Genomic DNA, 17,482 nt, shown 5'->3' with positions numbered 1-17,482 from the left:
ATACACCCAGCGTCTGGTGGCTTGTCTTTCACCTGGTGCTGCCGTGTGACGGATACAGGTTCTCCTTGTGTAACGTCCAGTTTATCGGGGCGTTGCTCTCGAGTCTGGGTAGGGATTGCCTGCTTGCCCCAAGGACTCCAGTGTACGGCCAGCGGGGAGGCCTGGGGCACCGGAGTTTGCTCTTTCCAGAAGTGCCCCTGCCGCCAGAACCCCACGCGGGGCCTTTCACAGGGTGCCATGTTTAGCTCTCTGGGGGACCTGTAGCCGGTCTCTGGCTGGGGGGCTTCCTCCGGGGTTGCTCCGGGGGGCTCTGCTGGGGTCAAGCCTGGTCACTTGTGTGCTGGGCAGACACCCTGCCTGCCGTCCGGTCTCTCTGGGCCCGGGGTCGGCTCTGTTCATGTCCTCACACAAAAGTAGCTCTCTGTGTGAGTCTAGCACCCTGGCCTGCAAGTTCAGTGGCGTGTATTGGTCTTCCCTTGAGTATACAGAGACTTCGTGTTTCAGTGCTGTTTTTATGTAAAGCTTCAGTTGTGTGCAGTTTCTTGTTAGACCCGGGGGTGTTTCCCTTGTGCTTGAATGTCCTGAAGACCCTTTTGCTGATGTGTTTCCTGGGCCCGGGGCGTGGCCGTGCCGTGGTCGGCAGGTTTCACCTTCTGTCCTGGCGGGGTGTCCCTGAGCGCTCGGGCACCGGCGTATCCTTGCTCAGCCCCGGACAGGAGCTGCAGCAGCACTGCCAAGCTGTTCTCGCTAGTGGTTTCGCACGGTGCCTGCGAGCACTGTCGTCCTCCCGTCCTCTCTCCCTCCCGCAGGAGATGTACGAAGTGGCCAAGAAGCTCTGCTCCTTCTGCGAGGGCCTCGTGCACGACGAGCACCTGCAGCACCAGGGCTGGGCCGCCATCATGGCCAACCTGGAGGACTGTGCCAGCTCCTACCAGCGGCTGCTCGCCAAGTTCGAGAGCATCTACACCAGCTACCTGCAGTCTGTGGAGGACATCAAGTTGAAGCTCACTCAGTATGTCGCTGTCCAAATGGAGACCCGCCGGGGCCTTTCCGGTCCTTTCGTAGCTTAGTAGTAGTGGTCTGAAGTCGAGGCTCATTTGGAGACTTGGCGGTGCTGTTTGGAGGCTGCGGTTAAAACACAGCCGTCGGGGGGCCCGTGCAGGTCTCTGTGTGGCCTGGTCTGCTGGGCGCAGCCCTCGGGGGGCTCTGAAGCCAGGCCCCCAGCACTGCCCCCCGCTGGTGTGTCCAGCACAAGGTGGCCCCAGGGCCCGGCCAGCACCGCCCGGGGCTCTGCGCTGTCCCTCTGCCCCCTGGTCGCCTTCTCCTCGTGCTGTGTGCGTTTGAGGGGCACCCCCAGAAGCTATGCCCTCCTCGAGTGTTGCAGCAACCCGCACCCCAGTGAGCCTGAGGGGAAAGGACATGTTTCCCAGCATCAGCAAGGAAACAAATTCTTTGGCTTGGTTATTCCCAGCTGCAGACTCGCTGAGATGGAAGATCAGCCCTCGTAGTCTGGGCCTCACCCGAGTGTTTTTCCCTGTGGCCTGGTGTGGCTTGTCTCCAGGGGTTAAGAGCAGTGAGGGCGCAGCAGTCGGGCACGTGGTAGCGCCTTCTATGTGCCACGGCCCTTCCCCTCGGCCTTGGTGGCGGTTCTGCCACCTTGAGTCTGAGAGAGTCGCATTCTCTCCTCGGCCCAGTACCCGCTCCCCCGGCTCCCGGCCAGCCATAGTGCTCGGAGCCCGCAGCGCAGGGGCCTCTGTGCAGTGCCCAGGGACAGTGCTCGGGGCCCGAGACCGCCAGGGATCAGGTGGGGCCTGCCGGGCACTCCAGCCCTTCGGCCTTTTCCCTTCTGTTTAAAGAGGTTCGGGTGGGCCTGACTCGGGTGGCGTGGTGGTACGGATGATTCTGAGATTTTATTCAGCCTCAGGGCTCGAGACCCGGGAGGAGAGCGGGTCACGGAGGGCTCCGAAGTGTGTGGGAAGGGCGTGGGCCGGGCGGGCTCGCGCTGATGGTGCTCTGTCTCTCAAGCTTAGGAACTGCGGTGTCCGTGATGGCCAAGATCCCGCTGCTCGAGTGCCTGACCCGGCACAGCTACAGGGAGTGTCTGGGGAGGCTGGACTCCGCGTCTGAGCACGAGCGCTCCGAGCAGGCCGCGCTGAGAGCCTCCGCCGAGCTGCCGCTCTCCCCCGACACGCCTCGAGCAGCCGACAGGGCCCTGGCCGCCTCCTTCCCCAAGGCAGCGGATCCCGCAGCCCCCGAGGCGGCCGAGGCCGGGGAGTCTGGCCAGAGTCCGGCCCCGCAGGAGGAGGGCACGGCCGAGACGCAGGACGGGGCTCTGCCGCTGTTCAACGTCTCCCTGCTGGACTGGATCAACGTGCAGGATAGGCCCAACGACGTGGAGTCTCTGGTCCGGAAGTGCTTCGATTCTATGAGCAGGGTGAGTACTTGGCTCCATGTCTCACATGTGAGGAAGCCCCCGGTGTGTGCTGGGCCGGCGCGGGGCCCTGCTGGGGCGGTTTCCCTCTTCAGAGAACAGAAGGTTCCAGCCGAGCGTGGCCCAGTGGCGTGCAGAGTCCCGTGTGATCGAGCCACAGAATGTCTGTGCCGTGACAGTCTGTCCTTCTGACCCAAGTGTAGGATACCGCGGGTTCCGGAGGCTGGAGGCTCAGAGCTTCCGTGCTGCGTGGGGCCCTGTGCTGGAGAAGGCTGCAGCCCCTGGGGTCCCTTAAGGTTCAGGACTTGCTTATTCCGTGGATGTTTTCCTGGAGGGGGTGGGCGGGCCGTGCGCACAGCTGCTGCCTCTCTCCGAGGGTCACTCCTGGGGCCAGGGGCCTGCACGCAGGGGACGAGCAAGCTGTGCCCGCAAGGCACCTCACCCCTCACCCGGTCTCTGGCTACACGTTGGGGGGTGCCACGCCCAGCAGTGCGCTGGGGACCTTACATGGCTCCAGGAGCAAACCCGGGTTTACAGCACGAGAGGTGTACGCCCTGCGCGTTGGCCGTCTCTTTCCAGCCCGCCAGCGTTGCTTCACCTGTGCAAGTGCAGAGCTTTATTGGGGCACAGGCGTCCCTTCCCGGTGCCTCCGAGACGGCTTAGAGAGACTTGCAGATGTGGGGAATAAGTAACTTCTCTGTTGTGAACCAGTAGAAAACCTTCGAATCAGAGAGGAAGTTAATGAGGCACTGTGCTTTAGAGGAACAGTAATAGGGGCTCCACTGGGAAAGCGACTTCATTATTGATGGGTATTGATAGGTTTTTTTGAAGTAGCATAAAATTGTCCAAATGACAGGGCAATAAAATGCAACATTTAGAAAAATCAAGTCTGTGACTCTTAATTCTTTCAGTATCTCTTTCCTTGATGAGTCCTTTATGTGAACATTTTATTTGACCATTATTATCAAAGAAGGCTTCTGTTAAAACATTTTCTAGGACAGGGAAGTACATACAACATTATGGAAAGATGACTGACAAGTGAGTAGAAACTAGTATTCCTGATTATACTGTGGCTATTTTAGTAGCCAAAAAGTTCAGTGATGTGTGTGAAGTCAAGTGCAAGATTGTTACTATAATGGTTGAAGTCATTTTTAATAGTCGCATGAGTCAGAGAAGAGGGCTAGACATTTTGAGGAGAGACACTTGAAAGAACTTGAAATTGGTTTTGTGTTTGCTTATTTAAATTTAAACTTAAATCTTATTTAAACTTAAATCTAGGAGAGCCAGATATATCTACATAGTTATACGAGGGAAGAAACAGCATCTTTTCCTAGCTAAATTATGAATACTCACAGGAATTTATACCTATAAAAAACAAACATTAGCTGTGGTATCATTTCTGCGTATTGGTACATTTGTCTCATTCTTTCGTGATTAACATATCAGCAGTATGATGCTTTGTTCAGACTTACTATAAAATTTGTTCATTTTGCTTAAAATACTAACTACAAGCATATAAGCTTCTTAAAATATTTTTTAAATTCGCTTAAAGCAATGAAAGCTCATTCTGAAGAAGTGTTTTATGTTTCTGCTGTACTTTGTGTTGTCTGTGGTGGGGGTCTCACTAGTGTGATAACCACACCAGCACTTTGATACTTGGTTTCGTTGTTCTCTGGGTGTTTTGTTTGGGGGCGCACCCGGCATGGGCAGGCTCGCTCTGGCTCTGCGCTCAGGTCGCTCCTGGCGGGCTCGGGTGTGGGGTGTGGGCGATGGCGTCAGCAGGCCCGGCCCCTCCCCGCTGTGCTGTCCCTCCGGCCCCCGCCTGGCATCGACAGAAGCCCAGGTCCTAGAGTCACGAAACATTCTTCCATTCCACCTCTTAGCAATACTTGCAGTGAACTTGTGAAACGAAGTGTTACCGGGTGTCCTTGTTGTTTGCCTTTACGGTCACCGCTGTATCAGATTTGTAGAGGCTTATTTTCTTACCCGGCTTGTGAATTCGAATCTGTTCCATGTCCACTTTAGCGGGAACTGAAGGGGTTGAGCAGTGAGGCTGGACAGACAGTGCAGGGGCAGCGCTCGTCCAGGCACGTGGTTTCTCCTCTCTTGCTTCACCGTATCCGACCCCCGGGCACCCCAGGGGAGATGACCGAGCGGCTTCAGACATCGCCCAGACACTTCCTTGGGCAGAAGGGGAGCGAGAGTGTGGCGGAAGCCCCGGGCTCCGCTTCATCAGTGGGCACAGCACAGCCCGGGGCTCCCCTTAGGAACCCCAGGAGCCCGAAAGCCAGCGGAACCGCGTGCAGACCTCATTCCACAGCGGGTTCTTGGAGGGGCGTGGTGTTGAGGGGGGTGGGGGCGGGGGTGACGCTGGTTTGCGCCCTGCGTGTAGACGGTCTTCTGCCAACTGAGCCGCTCCTCGCCCCAGCAGAGAAAGTGTCGGGCACGGTTCAGCCCGGTGACTGAGGTGGAGGGCACGGTCAGAGAGGGGAGTTGGGCTGGGGCGTATCTTAGGGACGTGTGAAGTGTGAAGATGTTGGTGCTTTGGGGGGTTGTTGGATGGACTTTCTTATTTAATGACCAAAGAATGTATTACAGTTTTAATTCTGCTTTGTTTGACGTAAACTTGCCATGCATGTCACATTCTCTGTGGGGTGTCAAAAACAGTCGAATTGTAGAATTGACTGACTGATAGGTGTAATCCTGGAATTATGTTCCCATTTATTTTTTGTTGTTGCGCTTTAGCTTGATCCAAGGATCATTCGGCCGTTCATAGCAGAGTGCCGTCAGACTATTGCCAAACTGGACAACCAGAATATGAAGGCGATCAAAGGGCTCGAGGACCGCCTGTACGCCCTCGACCAGATGATCGCCAGCTGCAGCCGCCTGGTGAACGAACAGAAAGAACTTGCTCAGGTGCCTATTTCACCCCTCCCAGAAGGCGCTGATAGGTTTCTGTAAGGTATTTCACTTGCCGTAGTAATGGGGTGTGGGTCGTGTTTGCACGTCGTCTTTGAACACTGCTAATGCGCCGCTGTTGTTCCCTGTAACAAAGAGCCATGCCCTTGATGTTCAGTTTCGTTAAAATGAGCCGAGGCTAGATGACAACTAAGGGATAAGACTACGAAAATGCTTTGAGCAGCCCAGAAAATATCTTTGTATATGTTGATGAATATTAGAAGGTGATCATTTAAGTAGTTGAATGCCTCCTGCCCGCCACTGCCAAAAAAAAAGTCAAAAGAAACATGCGATTTTTTTTAAAGCATAAGAAAAATATAAAGTCTTCAAGATTGAACTAAAATTTGGATTTTTAGGTCTCATTTACAGCAGTGTTCCAAGAATTCTTAATAAATTAGATTTATAACCAAAAGAAAGAACTGGGATTTTGAAAACTAAATAACCGAAGTTTTTGTTGCAGCATTTCCAACCTGACGGTTAACTTTTTTTTTTTTGCTTTTTGGGTCACACCCAGTGATGCTCAGGGGTCACTCCTGGCTCTGCATTCAGGAATTACCCCTGGCCGTGCTCAGGGGACCATATGGGATGCTGGGAATCGAACCCGGGTCGGCCATGTGCAAGGCAAACGCCTTACCCGCTGTGCTATCACTCCAGCCCCGGTTAACTTTTTTTGACACCGAGTGCAGTCAGGGTCTCAGTCCTCTCTGTTGGGCTGCGGTCCTGAGTACAGACCAGTGTAAAACTCAGTGTCCTAAAGTATCCCCGAGAGTGATCCTGGGGACATTGGTGTTTTGATGTCTCTGCCAGAAGTAGACATCTTCATGCCTAAATTATTGGCAGTTTTTGATGGTGGTCACAGCTGCAGGTGCTTACAGAATTGAATGAACCCTTATTCTAACCAAAATAATTATTTGTGCTTTTTAGTAATATCTTTTTTCACTAATTTTCTACTGAAGTAGAACAGTTTGGACATTCAGTCGGTTAAATTACTCAGTGAGTTTTGTTTATATTCTTCTGTAATGTCTGAATACATTTACACATCTGGATTGCCTTGATCACATACTGGAAGCAAAACTGTAAGAGAAATCCAGGCCTCAGAGGAAGAGGCGTTCAGCTGGACTCGACAGAGAATCTAAGTGGGGGACGGGGGTGACTAACACGCCGTAGGGGCCACGGACATGCCTGGCTGCGGGGGGACGTGCAGAAGTGAGTTTCACTGAAACTTCATCTCCCTGGACTCCTTTACTGACCTTGTAGTCGTGGTCAGCTCAGTTGTGTTTTCTGAGTACCTTTTGGCAGGGAGAGCTTGATTGTCTCCATCGAAGAAGGGGGCAGGCCGTCTCAGAAAGGGACCTATTGCCAGTAAAGACCCTGTCAGACAGCTCTGGGAGAGGAATAGAAGTCACCTTCAGGATGGGTTTTGTTTGCCTTAGCAGAGAAACTTCATCAATCCCCAGAAACCTAGAAAACTTCTTGGTATGAATTACTTCTCTAGTTGCATTTTTGAAGACTGCCAGCACAGTTAGAAAACAACAGGGAATCTTTCCCCAAAAGCTTGTATAATGGGGCTGGAGCTATAACACAGTAGGGAGGGCGCTTGCCTTGCATGCCATGCAAGGTTCGATTCCCAGCATCCCATAGGGTCCCCCGAACACCACCAGGGGTGATTCCTGAGTGCATAGCCAGGAGCGACCCCTGATCATCGCCGGGTGCGACCCAAAAAAGAAAAAAAAGTTCATATAATGTATATTGAAGGGAATTGTGAGTACTGTAGTAATTGGTAAGTAGTTGTTGCTTCTCTAGAATATTGCCGTAATAATTGACTTATTTGTCTAGCAAAATTCAGACCATGATAGAGTTTGAAGATCCGCTCTCAGTCTTCTCCGTCTACTCGGTAGAGCATAGAACTTAATCTGAAGTCAGATCTTAACTTGCGCAGGAAAAGTAGTACTAAAGGATGGCGAGGATTTTTCACTTGATTACATGGAAATGGTGTATTTAATAAAGAATTTATTTTGTTGAAACCAGGTTTATATTTTAACTTCTTTTGACATTTGTACCTACTTTTTATAATAAAGTAGTCACATTGAAATAATACTACAGGAAGTTACTTTTAAATGCATAAGTGAAAGCTGTAGTTGAGCATTCTGATAAGAAACTGGCATTTAAGATTGCTTCCAGTGGCTCGACACATGTCTTGCACACAGCCCACCGGAGTTCAGTTCTGGCAGCCCACAGGGTTTTGCAGTCCACTACAGGAGAGATTGCTGAGTGCAGAGCCAAGAGCAGGCCCCAGGACTGCAGAGTTGGGAATAGCCTGTTAGTACAAAAATCAAAAACAGGAGCTGCAGTACTATATGTGGAAGAAGACTTAAGTATGGTGTATTTAACTTAATTTATAGTCTAAGCATCATCTTTGTCTCGCCAAGTGGTGTAGTGTTTATCTCTGAAAATAAGTAGAAGTGGCCAGGAAAAATGTGTAAGAATTATTTTCCTTCTAAATAATAAATGTACTAAGGTCAGGTGGTATAGTTGGTGTTTCTAAAGATGTTGACACTAATAAACAGAAAAATACAGTCCAGAAATGCTGCAGAGCAAATTAACTCTTCATAGTGCAAAGACAGTTTTTTAAGTCGTTGACATATACAGTAGTGTGCTATTGATGCCTTTGGTTAAATTAAATCATCCTCTGTTACTTAATGTCCCACTCAGACCAGTTATATGGAGTCTGCACACATACGCTTCTAGATAAGTGTCATTGCTGTTCCTGGGTTTCACTTTTTTCTCACCTTCAAATGGAGCAAAATTAGCTGATCAGGCGTCTCTGAACCCGCGGGAGAGTCCTGTGCACACACCTACTGCACCTGGGAAAGGGGGGATTTGAAAATATCATTTGGAAGTAGAACAGGTCATATTTAACACAGATTGTTCTCTTGAGTGTTTAATCTTTCTAGATTCAAGTTAATATCCTTTAAATATTTTCTCTCCAAGGGATTTTTAGCTAATCAGATGAGAGCTGAAAACTTGAAAGATGCATCTGTATTACCTGATTTGTGCTTGAGTCATGCAAATCAGTTGATGATTATGTTACAAAATCATAGAAAACTGTTGGATATTAAACAGAAGTGTACCACTGCCAAACAAGAACTAGCTAATAACCTTCATGTCAGACTGAAGTAAGTGATTCTGTTCTATTTAGCTGAGGATGTTTAGCATTGATATTTGTATTTCTCCTAAGTGATAGACCCTGGGTTTCTCTTGGTGTGTTGGAGTGATGGACTGTCTCGGAACTCACGGGTTTGTGCATCTTGATTTGATGTGTAGGTGGTGTTGCTTTGTAATGCTTCATGCTGACCAAGATGGAGAGAAACTGCAGGCTTTGCTCCGTCTCGTCATCGAGCTCTTGGAAAGGGTCAGAATTGTCGAGGCCCTAAGTACAGTTCCGCAGATGTACTGTTTAGCTGTCGTCGAGGTTGTCAGGAGGAAAATGTTCATAAAACACTACAGGGAGGTATGCAGATTGAATTCTCTTAATTAGACACGAGCCTTAATGAACTGATTATGATAAATGTTTGTTGTTTTCTCTTAGTGGGCTGGTGCTTTAGTCAAGGATGGAAAGCGATTATATGAAGCTGAAAAATCAAAAAGGGAGTCCTTTGGGAAACTGTTCAGTGAGTGTTTATGATTAATATGTTGTTTGGGGGGTTGGCGCCACACCAGCCATACTAAAGGCTTACTCGTGGCTCTGTGTCAGGGACCCGCCTGGGAGCCCTATGGGATGCCAGGTATGAAACCTGAGATGCCTGTATACAAGGCAAATGCTCTACCCACTGTACTATCTCTCTGGCCCCTAATAATTTGATTTTTGAAGACAAGCTTTTTTATTTCATTGGTATGGATACGATATGTGATGCTGCCATTAAGCTCTTGATATACATTAAGGTTTCTTGAGCTGTTAAATTTTAAATATGATTCAAGATTTTATTTTTCTTCAAAACTGGTCAGTTTTTAACCTTAAAATTAGAAAATAACCACATTGTTAATTTCTTTACACAGGGAAATCTTTCTTAAGAAATCGTCTGTTTAGGGGATTGGACTCCTGGCCTCCTTCCTTTTGTGTATGTATTATTTTAAATCCATGGCTATCTTTTCTGTGTTTAAACTTCTGCTCACGGGTTTTGGGTCACACTGACGGTGGTCGTGGGGCCGTGCGGGGGCCGTGCTGGCGTGCCCGGCAAGAGCCCGCCCGGCTGGTCCCCTGCTCTGGCCCCGGGCTTCTGTTTCTCAAGTAGAACATATCGACTTCATACTGTCTATTCCCAAAAAACTTTACGAAATGGCAAATAGAATGGTCAGAAAATAAATCGGTAAGAAGCAATTTGTAATTGCTGTATGATTCTAACCTATGGAAATAAAATAAAACCCTTTAATACAATATAATGCTTATTCTCACTTACATAAGTTTTCAACTCTGGGATCTGAAGTACATTGCATTAAGTTTTATTTTATATTTGGATCCCATGATGGAAATAATCATTCCTTACCTGTTACTAATAAAACTTGCAAAGAAATTCTGTGCTGATCATTTTGGAGCTTCCATGAAATAGGTAAGTCCTGCTTATGTAAAATCTCCCCCTACACATTGCGGTTACAAAGTTGTGCACGATGGTTTGTGCCAGGCATTCCGTATGCCAACACTAGTCCGCCACCATTGTCTCCAGTTTCCAAACCACCCAGCAAGCCTACCCCAATCGTAGGCCCACAGTCATTTATCTTATATTGTTTGTTACCAATGAATTGCTAGCAGAAAATTCTGATCTAAAATATTCCCATAGAAGGGGGCTGGAGTGATAGCACAGTGGGTAGGGCGTTTGCCTTGCACACGGCCGACCCGGGTTCGAATCCCAGCATCCCATATGGTCCCCTGAGCACCGCCAGGGGTGATTCCTGCGTGCATTAGCCAGGAGTGACCCCTGTGCATCACCTGGTGTGACCCAAAAAGCCAAAAATAAAAATAAAAAATTCCTGTAGAAGAAAATCAATGTGAATTGTTTTATCTCACCATGCAGACATTCATTCCTTGTGTGGCGGGTTCCTAGCATGTCGCAGGCCAGGCCTCTGTTTCTGTTTGGCGAGTGGAGGCTGGTCGCCTTCCCCTTGCATCCCGTCCCCTCTGGTCTGCTTCTCCTGCGGTGTTGGTGTTGGAGAGTTTGGAGCCGTCCTCCAGGCAGCCCCGAACTCTTAACTGTAGCACAGCGGGTAGGGCCTTTGCCTTGCACATGGCCGGCCTGGGTTTGATGTCTCCATCCCTCTCGGAGAGCCCGGCAAGCTACTGAGAGTTTCTCGACCACACGGCAGAGCCTGTCAAGCTCCCCATGGCGTATTCGATATGCCAAAAACAGTAACAAGTCTCACAACGGAGACGTTACTGGTGCCCGCTTGAGCAAATTGATGAACAACGGGACAACAGTGCTCCAGTGCTACCCCTGTAATCCCTGTAATTAGCTTTAACTGGGTGGCAGCTCTGGGGTGTGGACGTGGCTGCAGGCGCTTGTGGGAGTGCGAGCAGGTGGCCTGGAGGTTCCCGCCACAGACCCTCGTACCTGATTTTCGGCAGGTGGATTTCCAGGTGCGGCTTGCTCCCGGGATGGTGGAGCCGGCTGGACTTGGCAGCGACTTCGGGCCCTGGGAGCGAGTGGCTGCAGGGCCCCACCCCCCACCCCCCACCCCGGGCCCGGCTAGTTCAGCCAGGAGCGTCTGTGCAGAAAATTTGGGGGAGCTAGTTCATCTCTGTGGAGGCTGTTTTGCTTAGTCTCCGGAGCGAGGCGGGCAGGTGGGCTTCTCTAGGGGGGCGGGGCTCCTGGCCCGGGGTGTCTGTTCAGGCCTAACACAAGGTCGCCCCTGAGTTGTTCGTTACTTTTGGTACTGTACTTAGTGAAAGCCACTTTCAACTCTGAATCTTTTGCTTATCGAATTTAATTATAGTGAAAATACATATACAATAGTGTCCTCTATATATTTTGATAAATTCTTTTTTCTGCACAGACTCAGAAGCCTCGAAAGTTTGACTGTGAACTTCCAGATATTTCATTGAAAGATTTACAGTTTCTGCAATCATTCTGTCCCTCAGAAGTTCAGCCATTCCTCAGGTGGGTCAGATGCCTGTTCTGTCTGGGGGAGGCTTTCGGGCAGGGCTTGGGGGGGCGGGGTTCAGGGCACGGGCGGAGGGCCCCTGCCCGCTCTCCAGCCGGCTCCTGTTCTCAGCCGGGGCCACTCCCGGGCCGTGCACATGGGCTCGGGGCTGGAGGGGACAGTTGCCCGGTCACTCCAGCCTCTGAGCCACTTCCCACTTGAATCTTGGGCTCGGGGGCGCAGGCACACCCGGCCGTGCTCAGAGCTTAGTCCTGGCTTTGCTTGGGGAGCACTCCTGGGTGCGCCCTGGGGGTCAAGCTCACGTCAGTCTGCGAGGCTCAGCCCATGTTGGAACCCTCGGGCCCCTCGCTCATAGTTGCTCCTTTTCTTAAACTGTGGAAAGCAGCGTGAGTTCTCTCGAGAGATACCAGGGTAAAGAAATATCCTATGGCTGCTTTTTCTTTTTTAGGAAATTTGGGGGGCTATAAAATGATGCCTAATCTATAAGTAGTATTTTATTTAGTGGTTGTTCTTACTTTGAATATTGTGGGAAATTTCTTTCCTTTTTTATTTCCAGGATATGTCTCTCTCTCTCTCTGTGTCTCTGTCTCAGTCTCTTTCTCTTTCTCTCTCTCTCTTTCCTTTTGGGCGTTGTGGTTTGCAATATTGATACTGAAAGGTTATCAAGAATATCCCTCACCTACTTTTAACCCTCAGCTCTTGTCCAGCGTGGCCATTCCCAGCTATTACTGTCACACACACACTCCTGGCTGGTCCTCCTAACCATTCTAACCTCCTAACCATCGACCAGTCCTCCTACCTGTGGGAGATTTCTTGCTGAACACTTAACTGCTGGTCTCTTTGCTCCAGTTACTTCAGCATGGATTTAAGTTTTTTCCAATTATCCACTGTTTCATTCAGAAATTAAACATCTGCTTTTCTCGCATTCTGTTTCAGGGTCCCTTTACTTTGTGACTTTGAACCTCTACACCAGCACGTTCTCGCGCTACATAATCTGGTCAAAGCAGCACAGAGTTTGGATGAAATGTCCCAGACCATTACAGATCTGCTGAGTGAACAAAAGGCAAATGAAACTGGTTTTGATTGCTTTGTGGGTGGCAGGTGTTCTGTGCTGCCAAGGCTCCCTAAAGCTCTCCCTGTCTTTGCAGGCGTCTGGGAGTCAGACTTCCCCGCAGTCGGCTTCCTCCCCCCGCAGAGAAAGTGCGACAGGAATCACAACTGCTACCTCACCGAGAACTCCTCCTCCACTCACTGTCCAGGACCCCCTGTGTCCCACGGTCTGTCCCTTGGAAGAATTGTCTCCGGATAGCATTGACGCACATACCTTTGATTTTGAAACCATCCCTCACCCAAACATAGAGCAGACAATTCACCAGGCGTCCCTAGACCTAGATTCCTTAGCCGAGAGCCCCGAGTCGGACTTCATGTCTGCGGTGAATGAGTTTGTAATAGAAGAGAACCTTTCATCTCCGAATCCCATCAGCGATCCACAGAGTCCGGAAATGATGGTGGAATCCCTGTATTCGTCAGTCATCAATGCAATAGACAGTAGGCGCATGCAGGATACGAACGTGTGTGGGAAAGAGGATTCGGGAGATCACTCTCTCAACACTCGGTTAGAAAAATGCCGAGCGGTGGCCCAAGACTCTCACTTCAGCATACAGACCATTAAGGAAGACCTTTGCCACTTCCGAACATTGGTACAAAAAGAACAGTGTGACTTCTCAAATTCTCTAAAATGCACAGCTGTAGAAATAAGGAACATTATTGAAAAAGTCAAATGCTCTCTGGAAATAACACTAAATGAAAAGCATCAAAAAGAACTACAGTCTCTAAAGAGCGAATATGAAGGTAAACTTGAGACACTAATGAAGGAGAGTGAGGAGAATGAAAACAAAATCAAGAAATTGAAAGGAGAGTTAGTATGCCTTGAGGAGGTCTTACAGAATAAGGATAATGAGTTTGCTCTGGTCAAGCATGAAAAGGAAGCTGTCATGTGCCTGCAGAGTGAGAAGGAGCAGAAGCTGCTGGAGATGGAGAGCATCATGCACACGCAGAGTTGTGAGATCAGTGAGCTCAGGCAGTCCCGAGAGGTGGCGTTGGAAGACCTGAAGAAGGCGCACGTCGAGAACGACGAGAAGATTGAGCTGCTGAGGGCGGAGTTCCAGTGCCGGGAGCAGAGCCACCTGAAGGAGCTGGAGGACACCCTGCAGGTCAGACACACCCGGGAGTTCGAGAAGGTCCTCAGCGACCACCGAGTGTCCCTGGAGGAATTGAAAAAGGAAAACCAGCAACGAATCGATCAGATGCAAGCGTCTCACGCCAGCGTCCTCCAGGAGAAGGAGCAGCAGCTGCAGGAGCTGAAGCGCAAGGTGTCCGACCTGTCCGACACGCGCTGCAAGCTGGAGGTGGAGCTCGCGCTCAAGGAGGCCGAGACCGACGAGGTGAAGATGCTGCTGGAGGAGAGCAAGGCCCAGCAGAAGGAGGCCTTGCGGGCGCTCCTCGAGCAGGAGACAGAGGCCCTGAGGACGGAAGTCGGCAAGCTGAACCAGAAGATCCAGGACAACAATGAGGGCTACCAGGTGGGCTTGGGCGAGTTGAGGACTTTGATGACAATTGAAAAAGATCAGTGCATCTCAGAGCTGATCAGTAGGCACGAGGAAGAGTCGGATATGCTTAAGGCCGAGTTAAATAAAGTAACATCTTTGCATCATCAGGCATTTGAAATAGAAAAAAAGTTGAAAGAAGAAATAGTTGAACTGCAGAGAAAATTGGACTCAGAATTGAAAGCTCTTGAAAAACAAAAAGATGAAAAGATTAGCCAACAAGAGGAGAAGTACGAAGCTATCATCCAAAAACTTGAGCAAGACAAAGAGGGGTTTGTCGTGAGCCAGGAACGGGACAGGGAACAGTTGGTTCAGAAGCTCACTTGTGAGAAAGAAGAAGCCATTCAGGCTGCCCTCAAGGAGTTTAAATTGGAGAGAGAAGCTGTTGAGAAAGAATTGTTAGAAAAAGTTAAGCATCTTGAGACTCAGATAGCAAAAAGGTAAGAATTAACTTTAATTTGTAATTATAAAATTAAAATACAGCCAGTTCCATTTTGTGTCTGAATCATAATACCTTGACTTACTCATTACCTTACACGAATATGGAAATTGATTATTTTTATGTTTATATGGATTAAGATTATGACTGTTTCCTCTGAGCAATGTTTAGTGTTACAGTTTTCATTGTTATTTTCTATAACAATTTTATTTATTTCTTCTGGTTCAAAGGATTATGTTTTTGAATTCCAGGTTCTATACAGTGACCTTTTGGGGCTTTTTGCATCTTTATTGTTACTGTCTGATGTTTTTGATCAGACCAAATGGTGTAGTGTTCCTGCTCTTAAAATTTGTGGCCTTGTAGTATAATAAAGTTTCTAGGACGTTACCAGTTCTACCATTGATTCCCACAAGGGACTGTGTTGATAGGGACAAGTTTGTGTACACGCCCCGTAGTCCAGCCGCTTGCCGGTCTGCGATGGCCCCACTGTGTCGGAGTCTCGCACCGGTTCCAGCTCGGCCTCCCCTTCTGTCCTGAAAACAGAAGCTCTGCAGTGCAGGGGGGTGGCGGGAGGGCTGAGCGTACCGCGGACCTGCATGAATGTTTACAGCCAAGGGCAAAGGTCAGGAGTGTCGAAGGCGGTAAAGATCTCAGGGACAGAGCAGAAAAACAAGCTGAAGCAACAGTCCAAGTTGATGGTTCTCCGAGGCGCCCGGGAAGCTGCTTGCTACACTCGGGAACGTCTTCAGGGCCCGCTGCGGCTCCCACGCAGCCCTTAGGGGCCCTTAAGTACTCCTCGGACTGCGTCTGGCCAAGCACTCTGCAGGTAGCCCAGCTGCTTTTCTTCCCAAAGTTTTCGCATGTTCCTTTCTCTGGCAAACTTGAGATGTCATTGGCGATTCTGGAAAACAGACGGCGCTGTGCGAATGAGAGGGGGCGGGGTGGCCGCCGGCCCGAGGGCCCCTTTGAGGCCAGTCCCCTCCAGAGCCCCGCTGCCCGTGATTGAGTTTCGAAATAAAGACACTTGAACTATCCTGCTTCTGTCTAATGTGATTCACCTTGTATGTTTCACATGTCCTGGGTCAGAGAGCTCGCCCACGGCCCCAGGTGACCTCAGGATTCCCGTCAGCGTAGACTCTGTGTTGGTGCCCGTTCTTCGTCTGTGCAGACGCGGTCTCCCGTGGGCGCTTCAGACCAAGTGAAAGTCACTGCCATCAGAAGCAGGGCAGGGGGATGGGGAAGTGGGGAAGTGGGGAAACGTCTTTAAACTCTCGACCAGGTGCCGGTGTAATTGCTGCACCCCTCCTGTAGCCGGCCTTCAGCTCCAGCCCGTCGCCAGCGTGGCCAAGGCAGCGTCTGGGTCCCGGGGTTTGAGTGCCTGCCCGTCTGCATGCCGTTCTTGAGGTGCCTTTTCTAGACTGAACGTCACTGGCTTTGTTTCTGAAAGGTCTAGATAGCAAGTATTTTAAGGTTTGTCGCTCCCATCTCCTGCGTTACATTTACCAGCTTGTGCTCACTTTGTCACCTTTTGTGTAAAAGCCACGCTCACGGTTTTCTTCCTTTGGCCTCAGTACCCTTGTGTCCACTCTGAAGTTACCGATGACCCAAAAGCAGTTCTTTTAATAAACGAATTATGTTGATGTTTTGTGTATTAGAGATTCACATTTAGAAGACAATTGTTTATAAATACTAGATACTGTGTTAGCACAAATATTTTTAATCATTTCTAAAATGGGAATTGAAAGAGTTGGCTTTGTTTTCTATACTTGTTGGACTTAACAGGATTTGCTGCTTTATTCATTCTGTCCAGGTAATCGATTGAAGCGTAAGATAAAATACGGCCGTTCCCTCGTATTTGGAGTAGAGGAAAGTTGAAAGTAGCCCTTTGGGATCACTGTGGTGCTTTTCACATCTGGTGACAGATGGAATTCCGGCCAGTGGCGGTTCCCCAAGCGTGGGTTCCGTGCTGGAGCTGTGCCCGCATTGGTGCCATCTCCATGTCCGTGTTGACTCGTGTCTGCTGGGCTCCTCGTGGATGTGTCGCCCGTGCATAACTCCTGGCACCACGGACGGGTCATGTGACCGGCAGTGCTGCGGTCTCCTCGGTGTTGTGTGTGATACCCGGCAGCACGCCCAGCCCTCCACACGTTTGTGTGTTTGTTTGGAGCCACACCGAGCGTTGCGTAGGGCCTGCTGGGGGGTGGGTGGCACGGAGACAGCGCCTGCCCCGTGTTCTCCCGTTGAGCCCAGGCACAGTTCCCAGAGGGGTCACACGCTTACCCATTCGACGGATGCTGTGCTCTTGGTGGCACATGCACACTTGTCAGACTTCCCATTTTTAGGGTGTCGCTTGTTCATTATCCACGTTGTTGGGGGCCACGCCTGGCTCTGCTCTCAACCGCCTGGGATGCAGGGCCAGCCCCGGGCCCGCCGTGTGCCTCTCCGGCTCTGCTGTCGTGGTGAATCCAGGCCCACGCTGATGGTTTCAGGAGAGTGTGTGTGAGCAGCCCCAGGTCTCGGTGACCAAGGACGGGCACTGTGTACAGAGAAACCGTGTGCCGTGCAGAGAGCCAGGGAGCCCAGGCCCGGCTGGGCAGTGGCTCGAGTCCACGCGGGAAGCTGTCTGCGTGCTCCTCGCGGCACTGCGCACACGGGAGGCGCTGAGTGCGGGGCTCCGCTTGCCACGTGGCGGTGTCCCGAGATGACCTGCTTCCCCCTTCACTGTGTGCTTCTCCGTGGCGGGCACCAGGACTGCACGCGCAGGTGCGGGTGATCCGGGTTCCCGGCCCACAGCTGGCAGGTGTCAAGGACGTGCCGTCGCGGGGTTAGCCTGAAAATCCTTCCCTTGCAGTTTCCCAGAAGGTTTCCGGGGTCCCCGTTTGAGGGTGCTGGCGT

General features: G+C 50.3%; 1 protein-coding gene across 1 annotated transcript in view; it reads left to right on the top strand.

The window, feature by feature from the left end:
* Positions 1–17,482, top strand: part of RB1CC1 (RB1 inducible coiled-coil 1) — a 57,164-nt gene that overhangs the window by 21,774 nt on the left and 17,908 nt on the right. The window contains exons 6-15 of the mRNA XM_055125564.1: positions 810–1,012; positions 2,026–2,434; positions 5,177–5,347; positions 8,381–8,565; positions 8,714–8,900; positions 8,979–9,060; positions 9,446–9,507; positions 11,435–11,538; positions 12,479–12,605; positions 12,691–14,588. Of these exons, the coding sequence (XP_054981539.1) occupies positions 810–1,012; positions 2,026–2,434; positions 5,177–5,347; positions 8,381–8,565; positions 8,714–8,900; positions 8,979–9,060; positions 9,446–9,507; positions 11,435–11,538; positions 12,479–12,605; positions 12,691–14,588 (3,428 nt within the window). The remainder of the gene's footprint in view (positions 1–809; positions 1,013–2,025; positions 2,435–5,176; positions 5,348–8,380; positions 8,566–8,713; positions 8,901–8,978; positions 9,061–9,445; positions 9,508–11,434; positions 11,539–12,478; positions 12,606–12,690; positions 14,589–17,482) is intronic.

The sequence above is a fragment of the Sorex araneus genome, chromosome 2 (genome assembly GCF_027595985.1).
Source record: "Sorex araneus isolate mSorAra2 chromosome 2, mSorAra2.pri, whole genome shotgun sequence".
NCBI lineage: Eukaryota > Metazoa > Chordata > Mammalia > Eulipotyphla > Soricidae > Sorex > Sorex araneus.
The sequence above is the reverse complement of the archived record's forward strand: the minus strand, read 5'-3'. Positions and strand labels throughout refer to the sequence as shown.